Source organism: Lithobates pipiens, unplaced genomic scaffold, assembly GCF_037356315.1.
Source record: "Lithobates pipiens isolate NorthernLeopardFrog02 unplaced genomic scaffold, aLitPip1_a1.2 Scaffold_27, whole genome shotgun sequence".
Classification (NCBI taxonomy): domain Eukaryota; kingdom Metazoa; phylum Chordata; class Amphibia; order Anura; family Ranidae; genus Lithobates; species Lithobates pipiens.
The window spans coordinates 108545108-108572184 of record NW_027507788.1 but is presented as its reverse complement, the minus strand read 5'-3'; the positions used below and the strand labels follow the sequence as shown (position 1 = coordinate 108572184).

Below are 27077 nucleotides of genomic sequence, written 5' to 3'. Positions count from 1 at the left end.
TTCTAAGTATAGTAAGGCTTCATTGACATGGGTGCTGAGGCCCTTTGTCCGTAAATGGGCCATGTGTTTATCTGGCTAGAGCCAACAGATGCTGTATGTAGGCAGCCCATGTAAGTGTAGAGGGATGAATAAGAATTGCGTTGACGCTTTAAAAATTGATCAAGTGACACAAATAAATGAATTCATGAAAAAACACACCATCTACATATGCAAAGTAAAACGGTAAAAATAATTGTGCAAAACCATATATGGTATCAAATAAAATGATTCATCTATATTTATACTATTGTTGTGAACACTACAACCTTGCATCAAATTATTTAAAGTGGAACTATTATATGTTGTGAATAATACAATATAAAAGTCCACATTTTATGTGAATAAGCTTTGATAACACTCCACATGTAATAATGTGTCCAGTTCATGTTCCACCACATACTTGCACACCAGCTCCTTACCGGATTCAAATGACTTCTCAAATATGAGGTTCTGAGCATTTGATAGAAACAGAGGCTATGCCTCAAGGATGTCACCTGGCTCTTTAAAGCGCCTTCACTGAGATCCAAGCTGAACTCAGATATTGCATTGACAATCCAAAGCACATAGGAGCAAATAAATAAACTGAATCATATGATACCATTAAAATCACAGTTTATACAAAGCAAAAAAAGGGTACATATAGTAGAAAAAAAGCATACCAGCACACTGCTCTAAGTGTCGTGTGTAATTACGTCACAACCGAGCCCCACCTGAATGTGTTTTAGAGTTCCCAGAAGATGTCTTGTGTGATGAAATGCTGCTTTGTCACTATATGTTTGTTAGTACCCTTTTTTGCTTGCTCACTAGAAAAGTCTTTGTAAATCTGAATCTTTTGATACATCTAAAGAGATTGTGCGTCTGCTGTATTTATTAAGTTTATATATGGTTTTTCACAATTATTTTTACTGTTGCACTTTGCATATATAGATGAAAATTTGGTGGATTTATTCATGCATTTGATTGTTTGTGTCATTTGATCTTTTTGTAAAGGCAAGTAATGTTTTGTTCACTTTGTGTATGTTGTTGTACTCTGGCAACTATTGAGTGCAGCCGGCGACATATCTTTAATGTCACAGAAGTGCAGAATTTTTGGTTATACTTTCAAGTGTATGGGATGCAGTAGCTGCACAGACACAGCTGCTTGTCCCAATTTGACAGGCATGCACCAATTCTCTAATTCTCTTTAACAATTATGATTGATGTTTTTGCTTTGTTTCATGTGGAAGATACTGTCTCTAATAAAATTGTTTGTATTGTATATTTGGAACGTGTTCCTGAAAACATTGAAAGAATAATGCAAATGCCTTAAGCTGTGTACACACGACCAGACTTTTCGACGGACTAGGTCAGTCGGTCTTCCCAACGGACTTTCGGCAGAGGTCCGATGGACTTTCTGAATGAACGGACTTGGCCACACACGACCGGACTAATTCTGTTTGAAAGTCCGTTCATTTTGAACGTGGTGATGTAAACGGGACTAAACAAGGAAGTTCAATAGCCAGTAGCCAATAGCTTCCCTTGCGTCATATTTGGTTCGTTGGACTAGCACACAGATGAACGGTTTGCACGCTAGAAAGCCTAGTCTGTCAGACTTTTGGGGGAAAAAAGTCCGCTGGAGCCCACACACGATCACATTTTCTGATGGATTCCGGTCCGTCGGACCTAGTCTGCCGGAAAGTCCAATCGCGTGTACACGGCATTACAAACTGGAATGTAATTGGTGAAGCAGGAAGCAGGGGGAGTGAAGGTTATATAACATGGGCTTCAGGAAGTATATATCATCTCTGTATACTGGCAGAGGATTAGAAAACTCAAATTAAAGTAAACTGTGTTCACTGATTGGCATCACTTGTTGCCTGGATATTCTCTTAAATGCTGTATATCCTTAAAACCATTGTTCATTCCAAAGTCTCATGCCATGTTCATTTTATTATTACATAAGATATCACTGAAAAGTTCTACTTTCCGCCTATTAATGTTTAGTAATGATAGTGGCTCTATAGGCTGCACTGTGCAACACTGTTAACCACTTGAAGACCGACATGTTAAATTCACTTCCTGCCTAGGCCATTTTTCAGCGTTGTCACACTTTGAATGATGCCGGAAAACAAAGGTGCCAAGGCTCTGGATCGGTAAAAAGTGTCAGAATTTATTGGACACAAAATATCTAAACTTACATTTAGGAAAACAGAGAGCAGCATTGAGGTAGAGGGTGGTAATCCATAGCACAGCAGCAAAGACCAAGAGAGGGATTGATGAGTGTTAACCTCGGCCTGGACTCCAACCAGGCCACACTCCCAGGAGTTGGATGACATCACTTATAGTCACAGCCAAGACAGGAAGTTCGGATTCGTCAGTGTTCTGCTGATGTGTGACCCCACAGTTACCACCTAAGTGCCTACATTGTTTTTAATAATCCTTCCTTATATACTACACCATGAGGATGTTTATTCTTCATTCAGCCTGGTATCATCCATGATGGAGAGACATTCACTCCATGAAGATTTGTGATTATATTGAAGTGTGTTACCTTTGTGGTGGATTGGTGTGATTGAGAACTGGATTACATAATTCTTTGGATTCCACAAGATTTTGAATCAGCAATTTAGCACTGCACTAAAAACGATATCTTTTTTTTTGGTGTTTTAAATGACATTTATGTTTTGGTTTTACTCTTTAGGTCACTATTGTCACTAAATGTTTATGACACATACTATGTTTATTTATCATTTATTTTTACATCACCATTATGGTTATCTTTGTATGATTTTGTGATTTAATTTAGAATTATATTGATTTAGTGCAACCCCATACATATATTTACTTTGTACGTTATTGTTAGTACCTTGAATTCAAATCATTGGTTGATTGGTAGCCAATGAAGGGATTGTAAGAGAGGGGTAGCAGATGCAGAGCAGTTTGTAAGATGAATGAGCCTGGCAGCAGCAGTCATGATGTACTGAAGGGGTATAGCCTATTTAAAGGTAAGCCAATGAGGAGGGGGTTTCAGTAGTCAAGACGAGAGATGACCAGGGAGTGGATTAGAAGCTTTGTGGTGTCATTGATTAGGAAGGGGCATATCTTGGAGATGTTGCGGAGGATGAGGTGGCAAGCTTTGGACAGCGATTGGATGTAGGGCTGAAAGCATAGTTCAGAGTCCAGGATTACACCTAGGACCTTAGCATGGGGGGATGGGTTTATAGTTGACAGAGAAATCAGGGGAAGAGGCACGTGGGAGAGGAAATATCATGAGCTCGGTTTTGGATAGGTTGAGTTTCAGTGATGTGACATCCAGGCTCATATGTCTGTTATAAACATAATGGGGATGCCAGGATCTACCACAGAATTAAATGTAAGATATCTTAGATAATGCACATACTCTCATTCACATCATTTTGTGAATGCAGTTCGTGTGAACCAAATCGCATAAACCACAAAATTTGGAGAAAAAAGAGTATTTCCAAAAGTAGGTCACTAAAGAACACTGGAGTTAGTGCAAAATCAATTTTATTACAAAAAAACACTATTTTAATTATTACAACACCATATGGAAAAAGGTTTTACAAATATCACAAACTCATTTAAAAACATTGACAACGTTGTCAATTGTATTAAAAACATACAGACAGGGCCGCGACTGCATACATTCCACTCACACCACAGTCACCTTACCAAACAAAAATACCGCTGATTATTCAAAAGTCCATAAAGATATTTTGCCAGTGAGTTCACTCAATAACGGATGGCATAATCGGTATACTGGGTTAGGTGAACAGGTAAATGTATTTTAACCCCTCCGATGGATGATCTCTGCCTCACTGTACTTTTAGTATACAGCTAGTGTTCATAACATAGGCGATAGCTTCTTTTTAATAGATAGTGACATGCACAGAACTCTAGAGAGTCACCAGGTAATTCATACGTATCATCGGGGGAGTACTTGAAGCAAAAGATATCTTTCCATTTCAAACGATATCACACACAGCTTATGATACTCTCATCATCGCCACTGTATTATGCTTCCGTCCGTCAGACTAATTCCTCTACCCCGTGGTGTCTCCAACTGAAAACAGCTACTAAGATTTGGATTGTCTTCAAATCACACACTGTAGGTACTTTTTCAGCGTCTGTGTATGTCAGTAATCCTTATCTGGCAATATCCAAGCCAAACGCCAACATCGATGTGTGCAGTAAGCTTCAACTCAAGCAGCGCGCGGTCCCGCTGTAGCATGCTGACGTCACTGCTGACGCGTTTCACCGACCAATTGCCGTCGGTTTCTTCAGAGCAAGGAGGAGTTAGCACTAGCTAGTATAAATAGGCCTTTGATACTGCAATTACTATCTTTGGCCATTAGATGTCATCTTTACCAACATTCAACGCCAAACATTCAGCATGATTTTTTGTTTGCAATATGTAATGATTATTAATGAAGGTGAACCTCGGAAACTTTTGTAATAGCAGATACAAAGTAACAAAACAGCAGAATAGAGGTAAAGCTATGTAAATAGAGGGCTTTATTTTTACACAGTCCATTTAAATTGTTGCAGCTATCCTGATATTTTTCATAATGGATTTTATACAACACAGAACTTACCTAAAGAAGGACCAGGATTGTTTCCAATGATCCCTTTTTACTTTATTAGTTATTTTTCTAGGAGTGGCTGCAAACTACATTCAGTATTCAACCCTTTAGGTGCCAGGGAATCTAAATGGTATGTTTACATTTTTTCTTTACGTAAAAGTATATTATCAAAATCTCCCCTTCATGTAGGTAAATTAAGAACATAAATACCTTTTACAGAGAGGCCCCTGGGATTACCATTATGGAATTTTGCAAAATGCAAAGGGATCGAACGATCATCATCCTTCTTACTGATACTACTGACGTGCTCACCAATCCTAACCTGGAGTTGTCGCTTGGTCTTTCCTATGTAGATCTTGTCACAAGGACAAGTTAAAATGTATATAACACAAACAGTAGAACAGTTTATAAACTGTTTGATTTTATAGTTCTTTCTACCTCGGGGATTGGTGAACACGTCAGTTTGATGAACATATTGCAATGACCGCATGCGTACATTCCATTTGGAGCTTTTATTGTAGTAAGCCAGTTGTCACTTGTACTTTTTACATATTCTGAATGTACCAGGGAATCACCCAGATTTCGAGCCCTTCTCGCAGTGAGGAGAGATCTGGGACCCACTATATCCGCCAACAGTGGCACAGAACTAAGTATATGCTAGTTCTTAGCCAAGATTCTCTGGACCTCTGCCCACTGGGAGCCAAATCGGGTGATTATGCTAGGATAACTTTGTCCTGTGCCTACTATCTGTGAAGACAGTTTTTTTGATGATTTAATTAGGGGGTCCTCCCGTTTTTTGTTTTGTGCCCTACTTTTAGCTTTTTTGAGAACATTATGAGAATACCCTCTTTGTATAAATCATTGATACAGGTCACGTGCCTCACTCTGAAATTGTTCATCCTCAGAGCAGTTTCTTCTAATATGAAGAAACTGTCCTGTCAGAATACCATCAATAAGGGGTTTTGGGTGGTGGCTCTGGGCCAGGAGGAGGGTGTTTGCTGCCGTCTCCTTACAGAACGTACTAGTTACTATTTCCTCCATGTGTCTCCTTAATTGTAAATCCAAGAAGGGAAGTGTTTCAGTATGATATGTAAATGTCAGATGAATATTTCTTTCATTTAGATTTAATTGGGACATGAATTCCTCCAGGTGACCCCGTCCATATCATTAAAATGTCATTAATGTACCTCAGCCACAAAGAAGAGTGGCTGAGGTACATTGAGGACCTATAGACAACCTCCTCCTCCCAAAGCCCGAGATGGAGGCACGCATACGAGGGAGCCCATGGTGCCCCCATGCTCATACCCCTTACTTGTTGATAATATTTACCCATAAATAGAAAGTAGTTGTTGTTTAGCATAAGTTCTAGAAATTCAACCACAAATTCATTATGGGCACCCAACAGGTGGGAGTTGCAGTAATCAAGACAAGAGATGACCAGGGAGTGGATTAGAAGCTTTGTGGTGTCATTGATTAGGAAGGGGCATATCTTGGAGATGTTGTGGAGGATGAGGTGGCAAGCTTTGAACAGCGATTGGATGTGGGGCCGAAAGCATAGTTCAGAGTCCAGGACTACACCTAGAACCTTAGTATGGGGGGGTGGGGGGGTTTATAGTTGACAGAGAAATCAGGGGAAGAGGCACGTGGGAGAGGAAATATCATGAGCTTGGTTTTGGATAGGTTGAGTTTGACTGATGTGACATCCAGGCTCATATGTCTGTTAGTAAGTTGGTAATGCGTGGAAAGACTGATGGAGTAAACTGGGGGTAGAGAGATAGATTTGGGTGTTATCCACGTAGAAATGGTATTGAAAGCCATGGGAGGCAATCAGCTGACCCAGGGAAGAGGTGTGATTGAGAAAAGGAGAGGTCCAAGAACAGAACCATGGGAAACCCTAACGGAGAAAGGAAGAGGAGAGGAGGAAGTAGAGATTTAAGTGACACTGAAGGTGCGGTGGGATAGGTAGGATGAGAACCAGTGAACAGTACAGTCACGGAGACCAATGGAGTGGAGTTTTTTGAGGGGGAGGGGGTGGTACATTGTGTCAAAGGCAGAAGAGAGGTCCAGGAGTAGTTCAGAATAGTGTCCATTGGTTTTAGCCATTAGTAGGTTGTTTGTGAGTTTAAGGAGAGCAGTTTCCATGGAGTGTTGAGGGTGAAATATGGACTGAAGGGGATCAAGAAGTTTGTTCTTAGTTACACCCCAAAACACATTCAGCTACTCCTCTTGAGTATAGGATACCACATGTGTGAGACTTTTTCATAGCGTACTGGCATAATGGGGACCAAAATCCAAGGACCACCTTTACATGTCTAATATCCTAACTACTATTCATGTTTCTTGAGTCCATAAAATGCCAGGACAGCACACAACCACAAAATTACCACATTTTGGAAAGCAAACACCCCCAAGGTATTTTCTAAGAGACATGGTAAGTATTTTGAAGAGTTCATTTTTTTGCCACAAGTTTTTGGAAAATGCATAATTGAAATGAAAATCTATTTTTCTTAACCACTTCAATACCAGGCACTTATAAACCTTCCTGTCCAAGCCAGTTTTCAGGTTTCAGCGCTGTCGCAATTTGAATGACAATTGCGCGGTCATGCTACACAGTACCGAAACAAATTTTTTATCATTTTGTTCCCACAAATAGAGCTTTTTATGGTATTTGATCACCTCTGCGATTTAAATTTTTTGCTCAACAAATAAAAAAAGACCAGAGTTTTTCTTAAAATTTTTTGTAAATAAGTATGTTTTCTTCTTCAATGATGGGCACTGATATGGCTGCACTGACGGGCACTGATAAGCTGATACTGTGGCACTGATGGGCCCCCGATGAGGTGGCACTGATGTTGGGCTCTGATAGGCAGCATTGATGGGCACTCATAGGCGGCACTGATGGGCACTCATAGGCGGCACTAATGGGTACTCATAGGCGGCACTAATGGGCACTTATGGGTGGCATTGATGGCTACATATGGGTGGCACTGATAGGTGGCATGGGTGGCATGGATGGGCACTGATAGATGGCACTGAGGGATACTGATGGGTGGCACTGTTTACACTGGTGGGTGACATTGCTGGGTATCACTGATTTTATTATTTCTGTAATGGTGTCAGTCAGTGCCCATTTGTGGGGACTGATTGGCATATGTCGGCCATAAGTTGGCACATGCGGATGGCCATCCACATGTTAGGGGCTTCCCTGATGGTCCTGGCGGCTTCCTTGGTGGTCCAGTGTGAGCATCCGAGGGGAGGCTGCACTGATAAACAATCAGCTCCAACCTCCCTGTCAGGAGAGCCGCCGATCGGCTCTCCTCTACTCTGTGTCAGACTGAAACACTGCACCACCGATTGCCACCATGCGTGCCCCCACAGGTGCGCTTAGGCTGTTATCCTGCTGGACATCATATGACATCCAGTCAGGCTAACTGAACCACCACCCGGTCGTCATTTTGCTATAGGCTGGGCGGTAAGTGGTTAAATAAAAGTTAAAGTTAATAATTAATAAGATATTTCTAACACACAGCATAGAGATAGTTACAGTTACACCCCAAAACACATTTTGCTACTCCTCCCAAGTGTGGCGATGCCACATGTGTGAGACTTTTTCACAGCCTAACTACATAGAAAGCCCCAAACTCCAAAGAGCACCAGGCTTTCATGGAGCATAAATTATGCACCTGATTTTCCTGACTACTTATGACATTTTTGGAAGCCCTGGAAAACCAGAACAGGAGAAACACCCACAAAAAGCACCCCAAGGTATTTTTTAAGTGGTATGGTGAGTCTTTTGAAGACTTTTTTTTGCCACAATTTTTTGAAAAAAAAATGTGAAAAATTATTTGATTTTACGCAGTTGTTCATTTATTGTGATATTTGTTATGCTCATCATGCACATACTTAGAATTTCATCCCAAAACACATTTTGCTACTCCTCCCAAATATAGGGATACCACATGTACAGTATGGTACTTTTTCAGTTTTTGAACAGATTATATATCAGACATTGTATATTTTGTATCACAAAAATCAATCAATTGTATCAAAAACAGTTCACTGTAATGCTTGACTCTGTACAGTGTTTAGGAAGTATAGCACAGCATCACCTGTAGCAGTCCCCATTGCTATAAGTCAAGCAGTAGAAAGGGCAGAACCCCAATAATGTCATTATGCTATCGCACGTGTCTAAGCTATCCCCACAGAAGGAAGTGATGGCTGCAAGTCCTAGGTTGTTTGGTATATCTTCACCACTGCATCTCTCATATGCTTTTTGCTGCATTGTTTATTGCAGTCTGCTCATTGTGTCTTTTGTTTAGTGCAATTGGTGCCACAGTAACCGCTTAAGGACCACCCCACTTAAATATATTGTAGCAGGGTGGCCCTTAAGCACAAAATCATGTACCTGTACATGATTTTTTTTTCTTCTGCACCTGCCTCCAGAGCGCCGCTCCTGCTGTGATTGGACACAATGGGAGCCAATCACGGGACGCCGGAAACCCAGGGAACGTTCCGAGAGAGGCAGAACAGAGGCCTGCCAATGTAAACAAGGTAGATCGCCGTTCTGCTTGTAAGAAAGGCAGAGATCTTATGTTTTTGCTAATCAGGAACATGGATCTCTGTCTTTCTACAGCTAAATCATCCCCCACACAGTAAGCCCTTGTACACACGGTTGGAAATTCCTACCACAAAATCCGTCTGATTTTTTTCGACGGATTTTGTCCGAAACTGGGGTTGCACACACACAGTCGGACAAAGTTGTCGGAAAATCCGATCGTTCGGAACGTGATGACGTTCGTTCATTACGACAGGACTACGTTCAGGCTAGTAGTCAATAGCTTTGGTCTCGTAATTTGATCTGAGCATGCGTGGCACTTTGTCTGATCGGAATTCTCTACAAACGATTGGACAAGGTCTGATCGGATCTTGTTGTCAGAAAATTTTATATCCAGCTCTCAAACTTTGTTGGTCAGACATTCCGATGGAAAAAGTCTGATGGAGTCCACGCACGGTTGGATTATCCGACAACATGGTTCGATCGGACATTTTACGTCTGAATTTCCGACCGTGTGTACAAGGGCTAAGAAAGCATTCCTAGGGAACACATTTATACCCCTTGATGGTAACCACTTCCCTGTCAGTGTCATTAGCACAGTGACAGTGCATTTTTTAGCACTGATCACTGTATTGGTGTCACCACAATGTCGCAATCCCACTAAAAATTGCTAATTGTCACAATTACTAACCAAAAACATGTAGCAGAATACATATTGGCCTGAATTGATGAAAAGAAGAAATTCGATTTTTTAAATTTTTTATTGGATGTGTTTTATAGCAGCAGGTAAAAAATATTGTTTTTTTTTTCAAAATTGTTGGTATTTTTTTGTTTATAGCGCAAAATATAAAAATGGTAGAGGTGATCAAATACCAGCAAAAGAAAGCTCTATTTGTGGGAGAAAAAAAGACATTGATTTTATTTGGGTACAGTGTTACACAACCACTTAATTGTCAGTTAAAGCAACACAGTGCAGGATTGCAAAAAATGGCCTAGTCAGGAAGGGGGGTAAATCTTCCAAAGCTAAAGTGGTTAAATATACAGTGAACACTAGAGGTCGACCGATATATCGGCCGGCCGATATATCGGCCGATATTTGCCGTTTTTTAAATAATCGGCATCGGCCGATTTTGCTGATAAAAAGCCGATTTAGAACTACAGCGGGACTTTGAAATGACTTCTGTATAGAAGACAGTGTGAGTTGCCTGAGTCGCCATAGCAACACTTTCCTCCTCTCTGGGCAGACTGCCAAGAAAAGAACTAAATGATACAATGTTTACACTTGAATGAATGAAGTCATCTCTGTGTGTAGAAGTTCCCAGTTTAACCATTTAAAGACTAAATCTTTTCTGACACTTGTTGCTTACAAGTAAAAATCCTGTATTTTCTGCCAGAAAATCACTTAGTCCCCCCAAAAATTATATATTTTTTTTAGCAGAGATCCTAGGGAATAAAATAGCGGTTGTTGCAATATTTTATGTCACACGGCATTTGCACAGAGATCTTTCAAATGCATTTTTTTGGGAAAAAAATACACTATTTAAAAATAAAATAAAAACAGTAAAGTTAGCCAATTTTTTTTTTTCGGCCAAAAGTTTTGACTACCTGTTTTTATTTAATACATAGGTTTTTTTTTTATCTAAATCATACATACAAGTAAACTGATTGGAGGTTTGTTTTGTTTAATAAATGTTTAAATGTAAGACATTTTCTGTATCACTTATGAAGGCTGCTTTCACACTGGAGTGTTGATGTTAAAACGCAAGTTTTAGTGGCTCTTTACCATCATTTTAGCGGTGCTATTTGGCTGCTAGTGGGGCACATATAACCCAGCTAGCGGCCAAGGAAGAGGTTAAATGCGCCCATGAAGCACTGCTGCCAAATCGCATTGCATGCGCTTCGGCAGTGGTGCCCATTCATATCAATGGGCAGGAGTGGTGGAGGAGCGGTATACACCACTCCAAACGTGCTGCTTGCAGGACTTTTTTTTAAGATCCTGCCAGTGCATCGCCTCAGTGTGAAAGCACTCTGTCTTTCACACAGACTGCAGGGGAGCCATTTTGCAGGCACTTTACAGGCGCTATTTTTAGCCCAAAAGCGCCTGAAAAACGCCCCAATGGGAAAGGTGTGTTAGATCAAGGGGGATTAAAAAAATAATAATAATAAATAAAAAAGGAAAAAAATAAATAAAATAAAATAAAATCGGCCTAACATATCGGCCCAAAAAAATCGGCATCATATATCGGCTATCGGCCGCCATGATTTCTAAATATCGGCATCGGCATCGGCCAGAGAAAAACCCATATCGGTCGACCTCTAGTGAACACCATTAACTCTTCCCTACTATTCTGTCTACCTTTTATAAAGCTGTATGTGAGTAGTTAATTTCTCTTTATAACAAAGTGTAGTTAGAGCTCTTATAATTGTAGGGGTCTAACAAGGTGAGCAGTGTGTACATTTGTTTCAACAGGTGGATTTGGGAGATCATGGTTTTTCACAAGGAGCTGCATGTTTTTTATGTATGTTTTGCTGTCTCATATTATCACTGTTTTGTTCTTCATGAACTTTTTGTATTTTTTTTTGATTGCACGCTTCAGCTAACATGGAATAAAAAAGCTGTTGATTTGGATACTTATTAATGGACACTTAACAATATAATTCTTGTTTTTAGGCTTGTTTATTCTATCGTTTATGTTCTTGTATTGTATTTTTACAAAAATGCTGGAGAATCATTTTTTTTTCTTTCTGAATAGCGCTTCACTAGTTTATTTATTTCTATAAGCTAAGCAAGCCTAGCCTACTGGTATATGGCTTCCCCCGGAATGCCATGTTTACTGGCCAGGAAGCACAGGAGGCTGAAGAAAGGAAGAGCAAAAAAAGTCTCTGTGGAGTTGTGCAGTTGTCCACAGAGGATGGTTGGGAATGGATTGTTGCAGGGAAGACACAAAATAATTTCTGAGAGCAAAAACACTGGTCCAGACCCAGCCACTTTCCCGCCTGTGAACCTGTGTTTTTTTTTTTTTTATTTGGAGCAACATTTAGGAGTAGAATTTGTTTATTACTTAAAATTTTTATCATGAAAACATTGTTGTGCTACTTTCTTAAGAGCCGGTTCACACAGGGGCAACACGACTTCCAACGCGACCTTTGTAGGTAACTTGGACACGACTCGTCAACACGACTTGGGGCGACTTCCAAACAAATTTAAGTCACCCTAGGCCAGGCAACTTTGACCGTGCCCAATCAGACAATGAGCTCTCAAGGGAGAACTCCACGCCAATTTTTTTTTTTAAAACGGCATGGGTTCCCCCTCCGGGAGCATACCAGGCCCTTAGGTCTGGTATGGATTTTAAGGGGAACCCCCTACGCCGAAAAAACGGCGCGGGGTCCCCCCCCAGATCCATACCAGACCCTTATCCAAGCATGAAGCCTGGCCGGTCAGGAAGGGGGTGGGGACGAGCGAGCACCCCCCCTCCTGGACCATACTAGGCCCTCAACATGGGGGGTTGGTGCTTTGGGGAAGGGGGTCGCCCTGGTGCCCCTCCACCCCAAAGCACCTTGTCCCCATGTTGATGAGGACAAGGGCCTCTTTCCGACAACCCTGGCCGTTGATTGTTGGGGTCTGTGGGTGGGGGGCTTCTCGGAATCCAGAAGCCCCCTTTAATTAGGGGGCCCCAGATCCGGCCCCCCACCCTATGTGAATGAGTAAGGGGTACATCGTACCCATACCCATTCACCTGGGGAAAAAATGTCAATAAAAACACAACACAAGTTTTAAAAGTAATTTATTAATCAGGTCCGGGGGTCTTCTTCTGATGTCGGGGGGTCTTCTGACGACTTCTCCGCTCTGTTCGGCCTCTTCTCCTGGTGTCCGTCCTCTTCTCCCGCTCTCCGCCGTCTTATTACCCCGGGCTCCTCTGCTGTCTTCTTGCAGCTCTTTTACTAGCGGAGGAGCCCAGTCTTCTCCGTCCTTCTTCTTTCTTCCCTCTTCTTTCTTCTTCTGATGTTGACCCGGCGCTGTCTTCCGCTGTACTGGCTTGTGCGTCGTGAGAGGCGACTTATATAGGTATAGGGCATGGTCACCAGGTGATGTCACACAGTGACCCGCCCCTTTATGACGTCACAGTCCCAGCATGCCCCGAGATGTGACGTCATAAAGGGGCAGGGTCACCGTGTGACATCACCCGGTGACCACGCCCTATACCTATATAAGTCACCGCGCACGTCGCACAAGCCAGTACAGCAGAAGACAGCGCCGGGTCAACATCGGAAGAGGAAAGAAGAGAGAAGAAAGAAGAGGGAAGAAGGATGGAGGAGACCGGGCTCCTCTGCTAGCAAAAGAGCTGCAAGAAGACAGCGGGAGAAGAGGCCGGACACCGCGAGAAGAGGCGGTGAAGTCCTCAGAAGACACCGGGAGAAGAGGCGGTGAAGTCGTTAGAAGACCCCCGACATCAGAAGAAGACCCCCGGACCTGATTAATAAATTACTTTTAAAACTTGTGTTGTGTTTTTTATTGACATTTTTTCCCCAGGTGAATGGGTAGGGGTACGATATACCCCTTACTCATTCACATAGGGTGGGGGGTCGGGATCTGGGGGCCCCCTTATTAAAGGGGGCTCCCGGATTCCGATAAGCCCCCCCGCTCGCAGACCCCAACAACCAATGGCCAGAGTTGTCGGGAAGAGGCCCTTGTCCTCATCAACATGGGGACAAGGTGCTTTGGGGTGGGGGGCCGCAGGGCGCCCCCCTTCCCCAAAGCAGTAACCCCCCCATGTTGAGGGCACGTGGCCTGGTACGGTCCAAGAGGGGGTCACTCGCTGACCAGCCAGGCTTCGTGCTCGGATAAGGGTCTGGTATGGATCTGGGGGGACCCCACGCTGTTTTTTCGGCATAGGGGATCCCCCCTAAAATCCATACCAGACCTAAGGGCCTGGTATGCTCCCAGAGGGGGAACCCACGCCGGATTTTTTTAATAACTTTGGCGTGGAGTTCCCTCTCGAGAGCTGATAATTCTGTGAGAGTCGCCTCAATATAGACGGAGATCCGACTTGCAGGCGACTTCCATTTAAATCAATGGATACCAGTCGCCTAGAAGTTGGATACAAGTAGTACAGGAACCTTTTGTGAAGTCGGAGCGACTTCAGTAGTGTGCATTAAGACGGCTCTCATTCACTTACATTGATTTTTACACGTAGCGCGACTTGAGGCAACTAGGGGCGATCTGAAGTCGGATCTGAGTCGCCCCTGTGTGAACTGGCTCTAAGGCAGTATCTGCTCTGGGCAAGCAATGGCAGCTGGCAGAAACAATAAGGCTTTAAATAAAATGCTTACAAATGATGACATTCTTGAACTATTGGGTGTCCAGATTGTATTGTTATCCTGCTCTACTGCTTATGTAATGCCTTCACTGTAGCGGGGTGAATAAGTCAATTGTAAGCTGGATTTTAATTACTTGGCTTGAGGATGTGCATTTTTTGGGGTACACGCACTGTTTTAGTGATCACTTTCATTACTTTTGAAAAGTCCATGATAGACCACTGGCTAGAGGTGGTCCTACATGCACTTTAGGTATTAGCCTGCCCTGCTCCATGTGTCATGTTATGTGTTATGTGTCATAAATTTTTGACTGGTAAGCATTTAAATAACCTGAGGTTAGGGTGAGGATGCGTGTTTTGTTTTGGATGCATAGTGTTTTTAATTTTTTGAGCCAGATGTTTTGGGAGGGATGTTTAACCGCTTGGCATCCAGAGTACACAAACATGCGGCCTCGTGTGCCTTGATGCAGAGAGGCCGCATATTTGCGTACCTAAATATAAACAAACATGTGCAAAGAGCATCCACTTTGTGCACTTGAGATCTGGAGCATTCCGATCATGTAAGCGCTGTGACAGACAATCATAGCACATGATCATAAACCCTCCCCGACTCTCGACATCTGAAACCTCTTTAAAAGAGTTGCCGATGTTAAGGGGTTAGTGCAGTGAGGTGCTGGGACAAAAAAAAGGTAACTCTTGACCAGAATTTCAGCCAGGGCTGCCTTATGCGGTTTAAACTGTAAACTTTACAATTAACCACTTCAGCCCCGGAAAAATTCACCCCCTTCCTGACCAGAGCACTTTTTGCGATTCAGCACTGCGTCGCTTTAACTTACAATTACACAGTCGGGCAACGTTGCTCCCAAACAAAATTGACATCCTCTTTTTCCCACAAATAGAGCTTTCTTTTGGTGGTATTTGATCACCCCTGAGGTTTTTACTCTTTGCACTATAAATAAAAAACTAGCGACAAGTTTTAAAAAACGCATTATTTTTTACATTTTGCTATAATAAATATTCCCCAAAAATATATAAAAAACATTTTTTTCCTCAGTTTAGGCCGATACGTATTCTTCTACATATTTTTGGTAAAAAAAAAATCGCAGTAATCGTTCATTGATTGGTTGGCACAAAAGTTATAGCGTTTACAAAATAGGGGATAGTTTTATGGCATTTTTATTAATTATTTTTTTATTAGTAATGGCGGCAATCAGCAATTTTTATTGTGACTGCGACATTATGGTGGACACATTGGACATTTTTGACACATTTTTGGGACCATTGTCATTTATACAGCAATCAGTGCTATACAAATTCACTGATTCCTGTGTAAATTACACTGGCAGTGAAGGGGTTAAGAACAAAGGGGGCAGTGTAAAGGTTAAATATGTCCTGGGAAGTGTTTCTAACTGTGGGGGGGCGTGGCTACATGTGGCACATCACTGATCTCTGCTCCCGATCACAGGGAGCAGAGATCAGTAACACTGTCACTAGGCAGAACAGGAAGATGCTTGTTTACATTAGCATCTCCCCGTTCTTCCTCTCCATGAGATGATCGCGGGTATACCCACAGCGATCGAGTCCGCAGGACCCGCGACTTGACTCGCAGAGCTTGCCGCATGCGGCAGCGCACAGGTACGTTAGTTTGCCTGTACGAGCCCTTCTGCCGTCGTATATCGGCGAGAGGCAGTCGGCAAGCAGTTCAAAAAAATTTAAAACAGTAAAGTTAGCCCAATTTTTTGTATAATGTGAAAGATAATGTTACACCAAGTAAATAGATACCAAACACTTTAAAATTGTGCACACTCATTGAATGACGCCAAACTTCAGTACTTAAAAATCTCCATAGGCGAAGCTTACATTTTTTTTACAGGTTACATGTTTAGAGTTACGGAGGAGGTCTAAACTAAAATTGTTGCTCATGCTCTAACACACGCAGCGATAGCTCACATGTAGTAGTTTGAGTGGCGTTTACATATGTGGTGGGACTAACGTCTGCGTTCACTTCTGAGTGTGAGTTACCGAGGACAGGGGCGTTTTAAATTTTTTGTTTTTGTTTTATTTTTTATTCTACTTTATTTTTTTATTTTTACTTTCTTTTACAACTTTTTTTTTTTAATCACTTTTATTCCTATTACAAAGAATGTAAACATCACCTGTAATAGGAATCATTCATGACAGGTCCTCTTTATGGAGAGATGCGAGTCCATAAGACGCCACATCTCTCCTCCAGGCCGAAAAGCATGAGATCGAAATAAAAATCCAAGATCTCATTCTTACCAGCCGCGATTGCAGCTATGTTTACATCCACGGCCCAGGGCCTCTGATGGTCATAGAGATGACCAGTGACCATCTGGTCACCGGTCATCTCTATGCTCGTCATCCAGTGGCGGCCGAATCTTTCTCCAGGTCCTCGATGGCACGGGAGAGACCGAAGAAGCATCGGATGGCAGCGGGAAGGGGGGATGTCCCCTTCCGTCGCCTGAAAAAACGATCAAGCGACAGAATTGCTGATATGATCATTTTTATGGTGCACAGAATCGCCGGCTGAAAACAAGGATATCTGAATGATGCCTGTAGCTGCATGCATCATTCAGATATTCCCACTGAAATTCCAGGATGTCATATGACGTCCTTGGGTGGGAAGTGTTAACCACTTCTACTGGGTTTTAACTACTTCAGCTCTTTGGTCATAGCACATCTAAAGAGTTAAGGGTTAAGCACAAGCTGATGGCTGTGGTAGCAGCCATCAGCTTTTGCCTGTAATAGGCACTATTTTGAACAGAACCCACAACAGCCATTTTAAAATCAAGGACTCAAGATTAGAGTGCAATTATTTCACTGAAAAAGCTCCCAAAATCTTGTAGTGCCTATGTGCACAGTATGTAATCACTAGTACTATGGTTTATTATGAAAAGGACCCACAAAAGCCTTTAAAAATCCTGAAATCAACCTTCGAGTTCCATTTGTTTTCACACAAAAAGCCCCCCAACGAATGCCTATAGGCAATTGATGGTGGCAAAGTGGTTTCATAATCCTGATCGGACGTCATATGACCTGATCAGGATTATGAGCCGCTGCGCGCCCCTGGGGGCGCGCATCACGGCCATCGTTGTTGCGGGGTGTCAGTCTCGGTAAAGAGTCTCCGACGGAGACTCTTTACCACGTGATCAGCCGTGTCGCATCACGGCTGATCACAGTGTAAATGGGAAAAGCCGGTGATCGGCTTTTCCTCACTCGCGTCTGTCAGATGCCAGTAGAGGAGAGCCGATCGGCTGCTCCTCTGACAGGGGGAGTCTGTGCTGATCGATTATCAGCACAGCCCCCCAGAGGATGCCCACACTGGACCACCAGGGACGCCACCAGACCACCAGGGAAAAGGTAATCCTCCCTAGACCACCAGGGATCCATTCAGCACAATGGATGCCAATCAGTGCCCACAATGGGCATCACTGATTGGCATGCATTATTGTTTGGCACTGATTGGCATCCATTAGTAGAGTATAACACCAATGCCGCCTATGAGTGCCCACCTGTGCCGCCTATCAGTGCCCACCTGTGCTGCCTATCAGTGCCCACCCATGCCCATCTGTGCCGCCTATCCATGCCCATCTGTGCCGCCTATCCATGCCCATTTGTGCCGCCCATCCATGCCAATCTGTGCCAGCTATCAGTGCCAATTTGTGCCACCTATCAGTGTCCATCCGTGTTGCCCATCCGTGTCGCCCATCAGTGCCGCCTATCAGTGCCACATATCAGTGTCCATCAATGCCACCTCATCAGTGCCACTTCATTGGTGCCACATCATTGGTGCCCATCAGTGCCGCCTTATCAGTGCCCATCAGTGTAGCCCCATCAGTGCCCATCAGTGAAGGAGAAAATGTACTTATTTACAAAGTTTTGAAACTGAAACAAAAAAAAACATATTTTTTTTCAAAATTTTCGGTATTTTTTTATTTGTAGCGCAAAAAATAAAAACCGTAGAGGTAATCAAATACCACCAAAAGAAAGCTCTATTTGTGGGAAAAAAATGATAAAAATTTCATTTGGGTACAGTGTAGCATGACCGCTCAATTGTCATTCAAAGTGCGACAGTGCTGAAAGCTCAAAATTGGTCTGGGCAGGAAGGTGTTTAAGTGCCCTGTATTGAAGTGGTTAATCACTTTTACTAGGCTCTATTTTGAACAGGACCCAGAACAGCAATTTTAAAATCGCAAAACCAACATTGGAGTGTAAAAAATGCCCACAAAAATATTGTCATGCCTACATGCACATATGCAATATATTATACTAGGCCCCATTTTCGACAGGACTCACAAGAGATAATTGTAATATATAGAAATATCAATATTAGACTTTATTTGCTAAAAAAAGACCTCAATATAATGTATTATCAACATGCGCAGTATTTACATATTTAATCACTTGTACTAGGCCATATTTTGAACAGGACCCACAACAGCCATCCTAACATAAAATTAGCAGCTTAAATATATAAATAAAAAATCCCCACACGTACTAAAAATTAAGCATGGATAAATAACTCTCTAGTGAAAGTAACTACCACCTTACTGTGCTATCACACCACCATAAAATATATATAAACCTATGCCAATACTGAAGCACTTTCCATCTCTATTTAAAGTGATAAATGCATTTTACAAAGTGACATTTAAATGTCTTTTTTCAAGAACTGGATTATCATCCATTAATAGCACACAACAGCCATTTTAAAATCAAGGAATCAACATTAGAGTGTAATTATTTAACTGAAAAAGCTCCCAAAATATTGTAGTACCTATGTGCATATTAGGTAATTAATTTAGTGACTACATGCACAGTATTCACACTATTTAATCACTTATACTAGGCCCCATTTTGAACAGGACCTAAAAAAGCCATGTAATAATCATAAAAAATCAGCATTAGAGGGAAACAATTTCACCCAAAAAAAGTCCCCAACATATCATAATGCCTACGTGTACAGCGTGGCATTACTTGTAGCGTGGCATTACTAGTCCCCATTTTGAACAGGATCCTCAAAAGGCATTTTAATAGGCCACATTTTTAACGGGACCCAAACCAGACATGTTCAAGAAATCAACATTACATTGTAAACTTTTGCTGAATAAAATGCCCCCTGAATTTTGCAGTGCCTACATGCACACTATTCAGTTTGTACTGGACTCCATCTTAAACATGACCCAGAAAAATAATTTTAAAATCAAGAAAACAATATTAGAGTTTAATTTATTTACAGGAAAACAACTCCCAAAATGCAGTGCCTTTGTTCACAATACGTATTAAAGAACAGGAATATCATTATCAAGAAATCAACATTAGACTGTAATTATTTCTCTGATAACAGACCCCAAAATAAGGCCTATGTGCACAGTATGCACAATATGTAATCATGTGCACTGGGTCCCATTTTAAACAGGACCCACAACAACTAAAGTATTTTAAAATCATGAAATAAAATTATGTGAATATTTAGCTAAAAAGGGAGTAGGTAAACACTATTTAATCACTTTGATCAGACCACTTTTTGAACAGGAAAGACACCAGGCATTTTTTTTCAAGAATTCAACATTAGATTTTATTTAGTTTACAGAAAAAAAGCCCTCATAACATTTCAGTGAGTAGCTGAACAATATTTAATCACTTTGCCTTGTCTGCTTTTTGAGCAGAATCCACACCAACTATTTTACTCAAGAAATTACTGTAGTTTGTATTAATTATGCTGAAAAAAGCCCCCATATATTGTAGTGATTATGTGTACAGAATTTAAGCAATCTCACTAGGCTGCTTTTTCAACAGGACCCACACCATACATTTTTAATCAAGAAATCAACATTACAGTGTAACCATTTCTGTGAAAACCCCCCCCCCCCCCCACAAAAAAAAATTGTAGTGACTACATGCACATTATACTACCACTTTTATTGGAACACTTTTTAGGTAGGACATACACTAGTGTATTTCTTTCACATAAAACCGTTTCCTAAATATTTAGTGATTCTGTGCACTGTATTTAACCACTTTTCAAACAGGAAAGCTACAAAAAAAGTCTTACCTCTTTGTTCGCCAATAAGGGTTTCTTCACCAACTACTAAGTCATGTTTTGCTTGGGGATCAAATACTTATTTCACTCACCGGACTGTAACTTAATTTATAACATTTGTTGTATGTGTTTTTTTCAAGATTGTTGGTTGATATTCTGGCTCTATCATATAAAATACATCTATGATAAAAAATTATAGACCCTTCATTTCTTTGTAAGTGGGCTGCAGGGAATCAAATACTTATTTCCCCCACTGTATATGGACACTTTGTGGTGGATTTTGCAATATATGGATTTGCACCAATATCCTTTTTTTTAACACATTGTTGTTGATCTTGCTTTTGGGTTATAGAGATTTATTTTGCTTTTCTTAGAGCGCTGCACATTATATATTTTATTATCAGCTATGACACTAGGGGTATTGAGGATTTGGTGCCTTGGTGCAATTAACAATGAGGTGATTTGGGTTAACTAAAATGAAAAGCTCAATTATGTGGTGATATGCTGCAAACAAAAAGCAGCTTTCCCTGTGTCAGGAGCAAGGTGATGCGGCTGATTCTTTAAAAAAAGGAAACTAAGAAGACCCTTTCTGTCCCTGTAAAGACAGTTTGATCTCTGCCTATCAGTTACAGGGAGGTTGAATAGTAGGACTGACTGTATTTCCTCATTTACAGTCCAATTGAGATAATACCTAGTTTACACTTGTTCCCATAGCAAAACTTAAATAAAAAATAAATAAATTGCAATTTACTTGCTCTATTCTGGACCCTCCAGCAAGTAATAATGCTAGATTATTCTTGTTTAGGAGGGGGCTGAGCAGCTGTGTTTGCCATAATTAACCCTGTCTGTGCTGCACAGGCAGATCTTCATTATCAATTGTACCTAGATTTGAACACTTCTCTGTCCTAATAATGAAAGCTGTAGAGGCAGGACTTCTTGCATTGCATGTTAATGAGGACAGATATGGGACAGGCTCACTCCGACATTGTTAAAAAATAGTTTTTTATGCATGCTGTGTAAATGAGAATACCAAACATATAATGGGTTTTCTTAAATTTGACTGCAAAAGCAGATAACACTTTAAGCAGCAGTACTGGTAAAATAACAGCAACTATCTCTCCATGAAAACTCTTTGCTCACTTTTTGATCTCACAAATCAGCAGCAGTAACTACCTCCTCCTGTAAAATAAAAAAAGGCAATGAGCTCTCCCTATTTACCACATGCCTCCTACAACAAATACAACAAAGGCTGCTGGGAAGGGAATGAGAACTATTATATGTAGGAGACCTGAAACATTTCAAAACTCTAAAAATTGGTAATTTTAAGTCACCTGACCACAGTTTACAGGCCAAGAGGTGCATTGGTGGTAATTCGTTGCTATGGGCTTGAACGACTGTATTAGTATGCCATTTTAAAACTCAAACTGAGAATCACTTTGTTTCAAGTCCAATTCACGATTGAACAAATGCAAAACGCATTACAATTTATAATCTGATGTAAATAAAATGTGGTGGTAATGATGATGTTATCTTCTTTTTAGGCCATTTTATACGAGGAGGACAGCAATTTTGGGAAAATGCAAACTGTTCTACAAGATGCCGTTGCCTCGATTTAAATAATGAGATATCTTGTCAAGAGACAGTCTGTGGTCCATATGAAGTGTGTGAACCAAGGGAGAAATATTTCCAGTGTCTACCTGTTGAGAGCAGCACATGTGTAGTGTTTGGAGACCCTCATTACCACACATTTGATGGACTCCTTTTCCACTTTCAAGGTTCATGTGCCTATTTACTTGCAAGAAATTGCCTAACAGGGAATCAACTTCCATTTTTTAGTGTTGAAGCTAAAAATGAGAATCGTGGATCATCCTTGGTATCATGGCTAAAGGACATTTCTGTGGAGGTGTATTCCCATAATATTGTCATTCCCAAGGGAAGCTTTGGAAAAGTAAAGGTAAAACTATTTTTAATAGCTACATGAGGGAGATTTGCTTGACACAAATGTATAATCTCTGCTGTCTAAATTAAATGCAGCTTTGCTCTTCCTACATAGAGCTTTGCCACCAACCCAAGTCCCACAAAAGCCTAGCTATAGCCATTATACTGACCAATTATTGATTAACGCAGAATGTATTACAACAATGTCTCTTGATTTCTCCACTGAAATTAGTGAAGAACAGGAGGATGCAGGATTAGTGTTTACTTGTTTGGCATGGCTCAGAATGTCTTCTCGCCTAGGGACATCAACTGGGTGTAAGACTCTCCTCTCATATAAACTGACTTTTGCTGCATTCTCTTGCTAACCAAATTTCACCCAGTATAGAAATTTCACTGGTGGATGTGAGTTCAAACAAAACATTTAATAGGGGGGAACTGACTTTCTTTTAAAAACCCAGAAAATACATAATGGTCAGAACAATGCTTACAATGGCAGGTCAATAGCTCTTTTTTATATATTAATAACAGTGCCTCATTTTGTTTACCCCTTCACTTTGTGACTATTATGCCGCGTACACACGACCGGACTTTTCAACTGACTTTTCAACGGACTTGGTCCGGCGGAAAATCCGATGGACTTCGCAGCTGAGGTCCATCGGACTTTCAAACAAACTGACTTGGCCACACACGATCACTCCCAAAGTCTGATGGATTCAAACGTGATGACGGAGAATAAGGAAGTTCATAGCCAATAGCTGCCCTAGCGTCGGTTTTAGTTCGTCGGACTAGCACACAGACGACCGGATTTTTTGACCGGACTCGAGTCCGTCGGAAAGATTTGAAGCAAGCTTTATTTCTAGGTCCGCCAGACTTTTGGGAAAAAAAAGTCTGCTGGAGCCCACACACGATCGAATTGTCCGACGGATTCCAGTCCGCCAGACTAAGTCCATCGAAAAGTCCGGTCGTGTGTATGTGACATAAAACACAACAGGAAACATTTAAAGAGGAAGTAAATAACTTCTAGAACAGTTGTTATCACAATTTGTCAAGATTTTCTCCCACATCTTGTGGAAGTTATAGCTGTAGAATTTTGGATTTCCTGTTACTTTATGTACCACAAACAATGGTCACCAGGAACAGGAATCTACCCAGAAAGCAATACAGAAAGCAATAATAACTGTTTTTACCCCTTCTCTACTCAATCCCAGACTAAAAATACAAGTTTAGGCTTTAGCCTTTTATAGTCATCTAGTGGAAACATTTGGAAAGCTGGCATGCAGTACAATATAATTAAATTTCCATTGCAACAAAATTATATTATCTTTAATACTTTAATGTGCACCAAAATACATTGCATAAGTAAAACCGAAATAATCAAAATAATGTTAACCTCAGTTGTTTTTTTTTTTTTTTAATTCCCATAGCACCCACAATTGTAATAATAATTTGAAAGAATACAGTATTTGTGCATGGATTATTAGAATTGATGGTGTTGTATGAGAAATTTAAAAATATATTTTTCTCCGCTTTATGGCTAGCGCATGTTGTTGAAACTAATTGCACTGTGAACACTAGAAACATTTAGGTAAAACGACATTTTAAGTTTAGTCACAGTAAATGCAAGAAAACAATTTTCAGTATTTCTTAAGTCTGTTAAATGTAGATCTGTCAAAACAAATTGAAAACTTGTCAAAATATGCATTAGTGAAATATTTTATGAAGTTAATATTGCTTGTGAGTGAGCCCTTACTGCTGTACAAAACAGTCTGGTACAATTGTGCACTGGTGAATTGACAGCTGTGTAACGAGTACATGCCAATGTGAATGCCATGCCATGTGAAAGTTACACTTACCTCTACTGCAGGGGCGGATCGGGGGGGCAATATGGCAATTGCCACCCCCGAAAATATCACTGACTGACTGCAAGTCTCTCTCTCTCACACCAGTATCAGTGGCACAGAGAGGAAGACTCTATGTAATGTCACAACGCCGCGCTGGACCAGGATGGAGGAGGTGGGTGGAGCCGCACCGCTGGCTTGACTTATAGTTTTCCCTGAATTCTGGTTGCTGGCGCCTGGGCCACCTGGCGTCTAGCAACCAGTGACATCAGTCAGGTCGGAGCAGTGGATAAGGAGGAGACCCCCAGCATTCAGAGCGGAGCATTCTTCCTTCTCTGCCCTGAGCTGGGAGTGTTGGCTCCACCCACCTCCTCCTTCCATCTTCTCCACGCTGAAGCGTGGCATGTACACAGGAGGAAGAAGCAGTGAACACTGTCATCTGATGCTGCTCTGCCTGCAGACAGTGCAATTACCGGGACCCTGCTCATCTCCATTGCTCCTGCTCCCTCCCCCCACCAGAGCACCAAAATACTAAAAGTGTGTAAAAAAATGAATCGACGTGTAAAAGTACAAAATACATTTGTGGCATTATTTATGAAAAAAAATGCTACAGCTGCCCTTTTAGTCTTGCTCAATGTTAACTCCTTTAGCTCTGGAAAGTGTTACCGCCCCATGACCAGGCCATTTTTTGCGATACTGCGCTGCGTTATTTTAACTGACTGACAATTGCACGGTCGTGTGATGTTGTAAAATTTATGTCCTTTTTTTCCTCACAAATAGAACTTTATTTTGGTGGCATTTGATCACCTCTGCAATTTAATTTTTTTGCAATATAAACAAAAAAAAAGGAAAAAAAGCAAATTTTTTACTTTTTTTGCTATAAAAAAATGTCTTCATCAATTTGTACCAATATGCATTCTGCTACATATTTTTGGTAAAAAAAAAACAAACAATAAGTGTGTATCACAAAGGTTATAGCACCTATAACTTAAATATAGCTAAATAGAGCTAAAGAGCTGATCGCCACCATTACTGGTAGAAAATAAATAAATAAAAATTCTGTGACTATATTTGTAGGGGATATAGTTTCAGAATTTTTATTTATTTTTTACTAGTAATGGTGGCGATCAGTGATTTTTAGTGGGACTGTAACATTGCAGCGAACAGATCAGACACCTAACTGACACTTTTGACACTTTTTTTGGGGACCACTGACACTAATACAGTGGTCAGCGCTAAAAATATGCACTGTCACTGTACTAATGACACTGGCTGGGAAGGGGTTAACATCAGGGTCGATCCAATGGTTAACGGTATCCATAGTGGGTGCTTGCTAACTGTGTGGAGGATGGATTCACTAGATGAACAAAGTGACCCTTGTTCCTGTTAGCAGGAACACAAGATCACTCTGTTCATCTCTGACAGAACAGCGGCCTGCCTTTTTTATATCGGCAGACCGCTGGGAGCGATCGCGGTTGGCCGGACTGTATGATACGTTAAATACAGTTCTGTAAGCAACACCTTATTTTCTGTCAGTGCCCCTCCCGAGACTAGACTCTGGATCCACCCCTGCTCTACAGTGGCCTTTGCTTAATCTGCTGCAATATCTGCTGTTAAGACTCTGTCTGCACAATTCTACTCAATACTTGTAAACCGTTCTTTTAAAAAATATATCATATGCAGTTGTAAACTGTGCACAATGAAAAAGACATTTATAAATATCAAATACAGGAATGTGACCCAAAGATAAACATGACATTTTGCATATATATGCAAGCATTCAGCATATACAGTATGGGGTTGATTTACTAAAGGTAAATCCACTTTGCACTACAAGTGCACTTGGAAGTGCAGTCGCTGTAGATCTGACGGAAAGATATGAAATGAGGGGAAGCTCTGCTGATTTTATCATCCAATTATGTACACGCAAATAATGCTGTTTTTTATTTTCCTTGCATGTCCCCCTCAGATCTAGAGCGACTTTACTTCCAAGTGTACTTGTAGTGCAAAGTGGGTTTGCCTTTTGTAAATAAACCCCAGTATGTCTTTTAAGGATTGGATATTACTTTTTCACCCAAGGGCTTTTAAAGTTGATGCTCCTAATGAAAAGCTTCATAAATTATCTATAGAAAAGTTAGTGTAATGTGTTAATTACACTTATCTGCATGCTATCCTTTCTCAATTATGGCTCTCCAAAAATTGTGACTGGAGTGCAGTGGTCCAGCTAGTATAAAATGTATTTGCACTTTATATAGTCAAATTTGAGAAACCCTCACTATTTGTTTCCATTCACACAGCAAACCTAAAACAAAAGAAAAAAATATATATTTTTTACAATTTAGCTTTTAAGGTTTTTGGCTGATTCTAAGAACTCTCAAAGTCTCAAATCTCTTTTTCCCTACACTATCCCTTATCACCACACAATGTAAGAGGGTGGTTTCTATATTTAACCCCTTTAAGGACAGATAGTGTTCAAATCTAGTTTACAGCTGATAATGAAGAACTGAGAACTGCAAACACAGTGTAGACAGGGCTAATTATGTTAAACATTAGGGCGGACATAGACGATTAGTATGTCGGCCAGTTTAGCAGGGACCGGCCGTGATTCAAACTATGTATGGGCAGGCTGAATGTACCCAAGTTGATTGATCAACTCAGGTACAACCACCCTGTCGGATTTTACATTTGATTATAGCTAGAGGCTGTTATAGTTGCTAGCAATAATCACTGTGTTCTTCCAATAGG

At 41.0% G+C, this 27077-nt stretch overlaps 1 protein-coding gene across 1 annotated transcript in view; it reads left to right on the top strand.

The window, feature by feature from the left end:
* The window catches only part of TECTA (tectorin alpha), a 150118-nt gene that overhangs the window by 31087 nt on the left and 91954 nt on the right, over positions 1–27077 (top strand). Inside the window, exon 8 of the mRNA XM_077457361.1 lies at positions 22098–22510. Within this exon, the coding sequence (XP_077313487.1) occupies positions 22098–22510 (413 nt within the window). The remainder of the gene's footprint in view (positions 1–22097; positions 22511–27077) is intronic.